The sequence below is a fragment of the Orycteropus afer genome, unplaced genomic scaffold (assembly GCF_000298275.1).
Source record: "Orycteropus afer afer isolate SDZICR_OR568_19922 unplaced genomic scaffold, OryAfe1.0 scaffold00136, whole genome shotgun sequence".
NCBI lineage: Eukaryota > Metazoa > Chordata > Mammalia > Tubulidentata > Orycteropodidae > Orycteropus > Orycteropus afer.
This window is the reverse complement of record NW_006921723.1, coordinates 4,888,108-4,895,872: the sequence shown is the minus strand read 5'-3', so window position 1 is coordinate 4,895,872 and position 7,765 is coordinate 4,888,108. Positions and strand designations below refer to the sequence as shown.

General features: G+C 46.2%; 1 protein-coding gene across 1 annotated transcript in view; it reads left to right on the top strand.

Moving 5' to 3' along the window:
- GNB1 (G protein subunit beta 1) overlaps positions 1 to 7,479 on the top strand; it is a 42,971-nt gene extending 35,492 nt beyond the window's left edge. Inside the window, exons 6-9 of the mRNA XM_007945427.2 lie at positions 1,701 to 1,767; positions 4,158 to 4,359; positions 4,623 to 4,839; positions 7,373 to 7,479. Coding sequence (XP_007943618.1) covers positions 1,701 to 1,767; positions 4,158 to 4,359; positions 4,623 to 4,839; positions 7,373 to 7,479 — 593 coding nt within the window. The remainder of the gene's footprint in view (positions 1 to 1,700; positions 1,768 to 4,157; positions 4,360 to 4,622; positions 4,840 to 7,372) is intronic.
- Positions 7,480 to 7,765: the final 286 nt, after the last annotated feature.

The window sequence follows — 7,765 nt, the reverse complement described above, 5'->3', positions numbered from 1 at the left end:
AGTTTTCTAGGTATAGGATCATATCATCAGCAAATAGGGATAGTTTGACTTCTTCCTTACCAATTTGGATGCCTTTGATTTCCCTCTCTTGCCTTATGGCCCTGGCTAGGACTTACAGTACTATGTTGAATAGAAGTGGTGACAGCAGGGCATCCTTGTCTGGTTCCTGTTCTCAAGAGGAATGGTTTCAGTCTTTCTCCATTGAAATCCATTGAGAATAATGTTGGCTGTTGGTTTTGCATAGATGCCCTTTATTATGTTGAGGAATGTTCCTTCTATTCCTGTTTTGCTGAGAGTTTTGATCAGGAATGGGTGTTGGATTTTATCAAATGCCTTTTCTGCATCAATTGATAAGATCATGTGGTTCTTCTCCTTTGTTTTTTTTTTTACATGGTGGGTGATGTTGATTGTTTTTCTAATGTTGAATCATGCCTGCATACCTGATATGAATCCCACTTGGTCATGATGAATGATTTTCTTGATATGTTGTTGCAGTCTATTGGCTAGGATTTTGTTGAACATTTTTGCATCTATATTCATGAGGGATATTGGTCTGTAGTTTTCCTTTTGAGTGATGTCTTTGCCTAGTTTTGGTAGCAAGGTTATGCTTGTTTCATAAAATGAGTTAGGGAGGATTCCATCTTTTTCTATGTTTTGGAATAGTTTGAGTAGGATTGGTATCAGTTCTTCTCTGAATGTTTTCTAGAATTCTCTGGTGAAACCGTCTGGGCCAGGACTTTTTTTAATTGGTAATTTTTTGATGACCTGTTCAATTTCTCCTTTTGTGATGGGCCTATTCAACTTTTCCACATCAGTCTGTTAGTTTAGGTAAATGTTGTGTTTCTAGAAAGCTGTCCCATTTCTTCCAGATTTTCAAATTACTTGGAGTAGAGTTCTTCATAGTATCCTAATATTATCCTTTTTATTTCAGTTGGTTATGTTGTGAGGTCACCCAGTTCATTTCTTATTCGTGTTATTTGTATTTTCTCCCTCTTTTCCTTTGTTAAATTTGCCAGTGGTTTGTCAATTTTATTGATCTTTTCAAAAAGCCAACTTCTGGTCCTGTTGATTTTTTTCCTAAAAGTGTTGATTTGGCTCTTTCTTCCTTTCTTTCTTTCTGAAGCTACCCTCAGGGCTCCTGTGCTCTGTGGTGGTTTCCTCCTCTCTCCCCACTTGGAGTGTCATCTCCTAGGCACAAGAGCATCATCCCCTTTGTTCACTGATGCTCCAGGTGCCTAGAATATCCCACCCCCATATTGGGATAAATACTTATTAAAGGAACGAAAGAGGAAGAGTGAAGGTGGCTCCAGGCTTTGATCTATTGAGCAGGAAGCAGAGGAGTGATCCACACACCTGTGAGCACTGTTCATTGCTCCGTGTCTGCTCGGTGCACAGGTTTCTGTGCAGGAAGCTCTGCAGGGACTGCCTCCTTGTCCTCCTAGGACCCCCGTTTCCCACAGCAGCACCTCCTTTTCCTTCGGTGCTCCTGCTCCCCCAGCATTCCCTGCCACCCTCTCTTCCCTCGTTTGTTCCCTACTGTATACAAAAACAGAACAGAGGAGCACTAACAAGGTCCTCAGATTGGTCTTAACCTAAGTAACTTCCCAGTATGTTCATTTTGCTACACAGTTCTTATATTTATAAGAATGCGGCACTAGACTTCCTGGACATGTTCCTCATTTGGGTCTCCTGTTTGCCAGGTTACCTGTCCTGCTGCCGCTTCCTGGATGACAATCAGATCGTCACCAGCTCTGGAGATACCACCTGGTAAGTAGCTGGCCAGAGCTAGCAGCACATGTCCCTCTGCCCAGCAGTTGTGACTCTTCTAGAAGACCTCCTTACATTGTCGCCTGCAGGCTTTTAAAAAAGGAGAACCTAAATGAGATGTGTAGAAAATGGGTTCCTGACATGGACTAGGCCATCTGTAAATTCAGATGGCCTTAAGACCTTAAATACAAAGCAGTAGTGAACAATGAAGGCATACATAAACTTATTTTTAGGTATTCACAGTTTAGTTTTAAACAGTTAAGAACTGACAAAGGTCTTTAGACTATAGTTGTATGCAAAGGACCTGTTTCCTCTGTGTACTTGTATTTGTTCACGCTTTGTTACTCCTCTGGTTGGCCTGTCTTGTCAATGCCAGTTACAGGTATCACAATTTCAGGTCAATTCTGTGGTTTCTTAATTTCTAGAGCATTTGCATCTCATTAACCGCTATGGAGCCCACTGAAATAAGCTCTAGAATGTTTTCACTTGTTGTGCCAAGGCATACCATTTGCAGGACCAGTTGGTTAGTTGCTCATGGACTCCTTTTAGATGTAACCTGTCCTTCGGCTGGGGGGGGTGGTCTTTTGATGATGAGAGGCTGCCGGGCAGCTGGGCTCTGGTTACTGCCAAGAATGCCTAGTACCACAGGCATTCTTTGTGCCCACCAACCAGGCCCTAGCTCCTTGCCTTAGTTATCTAGTGCTGCTCTAATAGAAATACCACAAATGAGTGGCTTTAACAAACAGAAGTTTATTTTGACACAGTTCAGGGGGCTAGAAGTCTAAATTCAGGGTGCCAGCTCTAGGAGAAGACTTTCTCTCTCTGTTGGCTCACAGTTTAGGAGGAAGGTCCTTGTCTTCTTGCAGCATCTGTTGGCCTGGCATTCACTGGAGATCTTCATGTGTCTTGGCATCCGCCTTCCCCTGGGTCTAGGAGGTTCCCAGCACAGGGATCCCGGATCCAGCAGGGACACTCTGCTCCCAGCTTTTCTTTTTTGGTGGTGCTGTGGTCCCTCTCCTCTCTGCTCGCTTGTCTTTTACATCTCAAAAGAGTTTGACTCCAGATACAACCTAATCCAAAAAAACCAAACTCACTGCAGTCAAATCGTTTCTGACTCATAGTGACCCCCATTGGGTTTCTGAGACAATAAATCTTTACAGAAGTAGATTGCCTCATCTTCCTTCCAAGGAACAGCTGGTGGGTTTGAACCACCACCCTCTGGCTAGCAGTCAAATGCCTTAGGCACTATGCCACCAGAGCTCTTTATTAACATCATGGAGATTAGGATTTACAACACATAGGATAATTACATCAGATCACAAAATAGAGGATAAATACATAACACTGAGAATCATGGGCCAGCCAAATTGACTCATAGTGAGAACACAGTTCAATCCCTAACACTCCCTTTTCTCCCACTTACAGCAAGGAGGTTGTGTTGTATTACAAAATGTCCTTTTTGTCTAAAATTCATGAATTCACGTAAGATTGACAACACAGACCATCAGTCTTTGGAAGGATTTCCTTATTCAAAGATGTTTTAAAAGGCTGTTTGTTTTTGAATAATTTCTTCAGGCTTTGGAAATACCTTGCTTCCTTTCCGTGGTCCCTCAGCCCTAGAAGGGCCCTAAGGCAGAGACTTGTGTGGGTCAAGGCACAGTGGTGGGTGAGGCTGTGCACCAGCACAGGACAGGCCAAGGTGGAGCCCTGTGGGTCAAGAGGTGTTGTGAAATTAAAAATGGTGCTGCTCTCTGTGGTTGAAGTGCAGTGACAATACAGGGGTTGTGGCCTCTGAGTCATCCTGCAACAGCCAGCTCCCGCTCTGGCCACTGTGCTTCTGGCATCTCATCTTTATGCCTGTGCCATACCGCGAGGGCAGAGGTTCCAGCCTGCAGCCACAAAGTGGCAGCTCCTCTCCTGTATGGGAGCCCCAGGAGGCAGCAGGCCCTCAGGACACTCTGGGCCCTTGTTTACCTGGAGATATCTCTGTATCCAGTACCTCTTCTAGAGGAGGGGAGGTGTGGCTGCAGGTAGCACAGTTGTCTCTCCCTTCTAGATGTGAGCCATTTGGCCACCTGCCCCTTGGTCTGGCACCATCTCCAGGGGCCATGCTCCTGAGGGGAGACTCTGTTTCCCTGTTAGAGGGTGCTTAAGTCAACAGAAAGACCACAGTGACCTCTGTGGCCTCTACACTTAATCGTGTGCTAGTGTATGTTTACTAGTTTGTTTTCTTCGTGTCATTTCCCTTCAAACAAAGTCATATTACATATTTGAGTTTAAGTATAAGCTCAGTGGCTTGGCGGGTTCTTGGTGATTCTGGAGTTGAGTTTGTCCTATGAGCAATTATTTCAAAGGTGAGTCTGACACCCTGTCCTCTGATCCTAACCCAGTGCGCTGTGGGACATAGAGACTGGCCAGCAGACGACCACATTCACGGGACACACCGGGGATGTCATGAGCCTGTCCCTCGCTCCAGACACCAGATTGTTTGTCTCTGGTGCTTGTGACGCTTCGGCCAAGCTCTGGGACGTGCGAGAAGGGATGTGTCGGCAAACCTTCACTGGCCACGAGTCTGACATCAACGCCATCTGCGTAAGTGCTGGCTCTACAGTCTGGGGCAGGACTGTGCTCTCTCATGCTCTACGGTGAGCTAACCCACCTATGGGAGCTGCGGTATCTGACACCTAGTTTAAGAGGCTCTGGGCCGGTTGCTCCTCCTGCCTCTTCTCTGCAAACATAGTCAGTGTACAGATGGCTAACCATTTCCTACCATACCTGCCACAGCCCTGCCAGTGAGCACCAGTATTTCTTTTTTGAGCATTTATACCTTATCTCAATTTGCTTTCTCTTTCCAGTTCTTTCCAAATGGCAACGCATTTGCCACTGGCTCAGACGATGCTACCTGCAGGCTGTTTGACCTCCGTGCAGACCAGGAGCTCATGACATACTCCCACGACAATATTATCTGTGGGATCACCTCTGTCTCCTTTTCCAAGAGTGGGCGCCTTCTCCTTGCTGGCTACGATGACTTCAACTGCAATGTCTGGGATGCACTCAAGGCGGACAGGGCTGGTAGGTGATCCTGGGGCTTTCTTTCCATGCCTCCCAATTCTTCTGGCCATATCTACCAGCTGGGACATGATTCATGTACCTGAATGTTTGGCTTATACCAGTCAGGCTGTGCCTGAATAAGCCTGCACGCCTATGGCACAGCCTGGCAGCAGACATGATCCCAGTCTTCCACACACCTCACATGTAAAGTATGCATGCAAGAGCATAGTGGGTAGGGGAGTATGTACCCCTCTGGAGCCAGTGACTGGGCAACTCTGCACCCCATGACATCTGCCCTGTGTCCTGCCTGGCTGTAGGGCATGTTAGTGAGCCTGACAACTCTGTGTGGCCTGTGGTAAGGGAAGTGCTCTTGGCATAAGCATGGAAGGGTTTTATCTCATCATCTTCAGAGGTTTCTCCTGGACCTAACTTATGTTTACTTTCTAGTACCAGCCTGTCATAGTGGTCTGCGTTTCCATGCCTCCTTGGAGCCAAGCACTGACCCAAGAGGGAACGACTGCGGTGCTCTAATTGGCACACCCTGTGAATAAGATTGTTGGTTTTCACTTCATTGCATTATGATGTTATTTTTGCCTCTCACTCAAACCAAGCTCACTATCATGGAGTCAATCCCAACTCATAATGACCACCATTGGGTTTCCAAGGCTGTAAATCTGTATGGAAGAAGACTGCCTCATCTTTCTTCCACAGAGTGGCTGGTGGATTCGAACCACCAACCTCTTGGTTAGCAACCAAATGTCTTAACCACTATACCAACAGAGCTTTTTTTTATTTTTTGCCTAGGATCTGTGTATTGATTTTAGGTCCATTTCTTAATAATGAATGAAAATCCCTAAGCTTGTCACAGAAATAAGCAAGCAGACCTCAACATTCATCCACAACTTAGTCCTAAAACCATGTGTCAAGGCTGAGTGTCCAGAAGTTGCCCGAGACCAGCATTGAACATGTGGGCCTTTACCTCATGACTGAGCTCACTGCCTAGATGATTTCCATCTTTGACATTGAGTTCTCTGTTTTCACCACCCACCTACCCCCATTTACTGCTCATGTTTCTACAATCACTGAGCCCAGTGACAGGCACCAGGCCCAGCTCTGAATGATCCTACTTTAACATACACCATCCTCACAGCCATCCCCAGGAAACAAGCAAGCTGAGGTGTCAGGACTCAGGATTGGTACTTAAGAGGTAAGGCCAGGCTTGAACCCAGTGTCTGGCTGCAGCACAGATGTCCTGGGCTACCATTTAGCATATCTGTCTCCTAGTGCCTAAGGCACTTGACTGCTAACCAGAGGGCTGGCGGTTCAAACCCACCAGCCACTCCTCGGAGGGAAGGTCGAGCAGTCTACTTCTGTAGTGATAGCGCCTCAGAAACCCAAGGAGGGGTCGCTATGAGTCGAGGCTGACTCAACGGTACGTAACAACACACTGTCTGGGGTGATCCCAGAAAGGGCTGTGGGTGCAGGGAGCACCCGTAAAATGACTCAGGAGTGGTTTAATGTGTTGGTGCCAGTGTGCATTGATAGGTATTAAAGCATGGGTTGCATACAAGCTAAGAGCTTTGTGTGTGAAAGATGACATCTGGGCACTTGATTTTGGAAATGTTGGGCCCATCAGGTTAGCAGGCATGTTGTTCTTGAGGGTGAACTGGGAGAGCAACTCTGGTCCTTGGGTCATCTCACAAGACTCCCTACTTTCCAGCAGGTAATCTTCCCTGCTTGTTGACCACCTTGCCTTTTACTCTGTTACTTCTGTATCTGCTGTATTAGTACCAAGGAGAGTAGAAGCCCCAGGCCTCCCCAGATCATTAGTTCTCAGTCATCCCTTGTTCCTGTGCTACTGAGTATAAAGGATGGAGGAGAACGGTGTCTGACATTAACCCTCCCATTCCCCTGAAGCAAAGGTGAAGGTTTTGGCTGATAATTATGCAAGAGAAAATTGTTGGAAGTTTAAATGGTGGGCATGCCCCAGGTGCAGGGTCACTGCAGGGCACTTTGTCTGCCAGCACCCTCTCCTCAATTCCAGATCGAGGCCCTTGCTGGCTCCAGGAATCACACAGCCCATAACCATATACTAGGTTGTAAATGGCTTTGAGATGGAATGATTTTTATTTTAACTTTTGTTCCATTTTTTTCAGTTCAGCTTCTTACCTCGTTGAACATTCAGAAGTTAGTGTAAAAGGCTCTGGTCAGTTACAGTTCTGCATGTGTACCATACTGTCTTACAGCACATTTATTACCAGGTTCTTCAGTATATTTTTATTTTAATACATCCCTGTGGCTATAGATACATTCAAGTTATTTTTAAGAGAAGGAGTATATTAACCCTACTCACATTGAACAAAATGGGCAGTTACAGTGCTCAGTTTGAGTTCCACTTGAAAAAACGTTTCCCTCCCTTCCAGGCATCCTTTCCTTGGTGGTTGAGGCATCCTGGGACTTACAGCTGGAGTCTGGGCTCTTCTTCCTTCAGTGTTCCCATAGAGTGAGACCTATATGGGCTCCTGGAGTGATTGTGCTGTGGTTTGTTCTCCAGGTGTCCTGGCTGGGCATGACAACCGTGTCAGCTGCCTGGGAGTGACTGACGATGGCATGGCCGTGGCGACGGGGTCCTGGGACAGCTTCCTCAAGATCTGGAACTAACACCAACAGGTAGGGAGCAGCCCATGTGGCTTCCGAAGCGTGGCTGTGTGTGCTTGCTCACCCTGCAGTTTTTCCACTGCATGTAATTGTGAGATTTATGTTTTCTAGGTTAGTTGATTTTGATGTAGAGTTGATTGAAAATTGAAGCACGTGCCCTTTGCTTGCAGGCACAGAGATGAACCATGGGAAGCTTTTGCGCCACCAAGCAGGTTTGCTGCTCCCAGTGGCAGCACCGCTAATTGTAAATTCTGTTTGGATTTTATGTTTCTTTTTAACTTTTATTTAA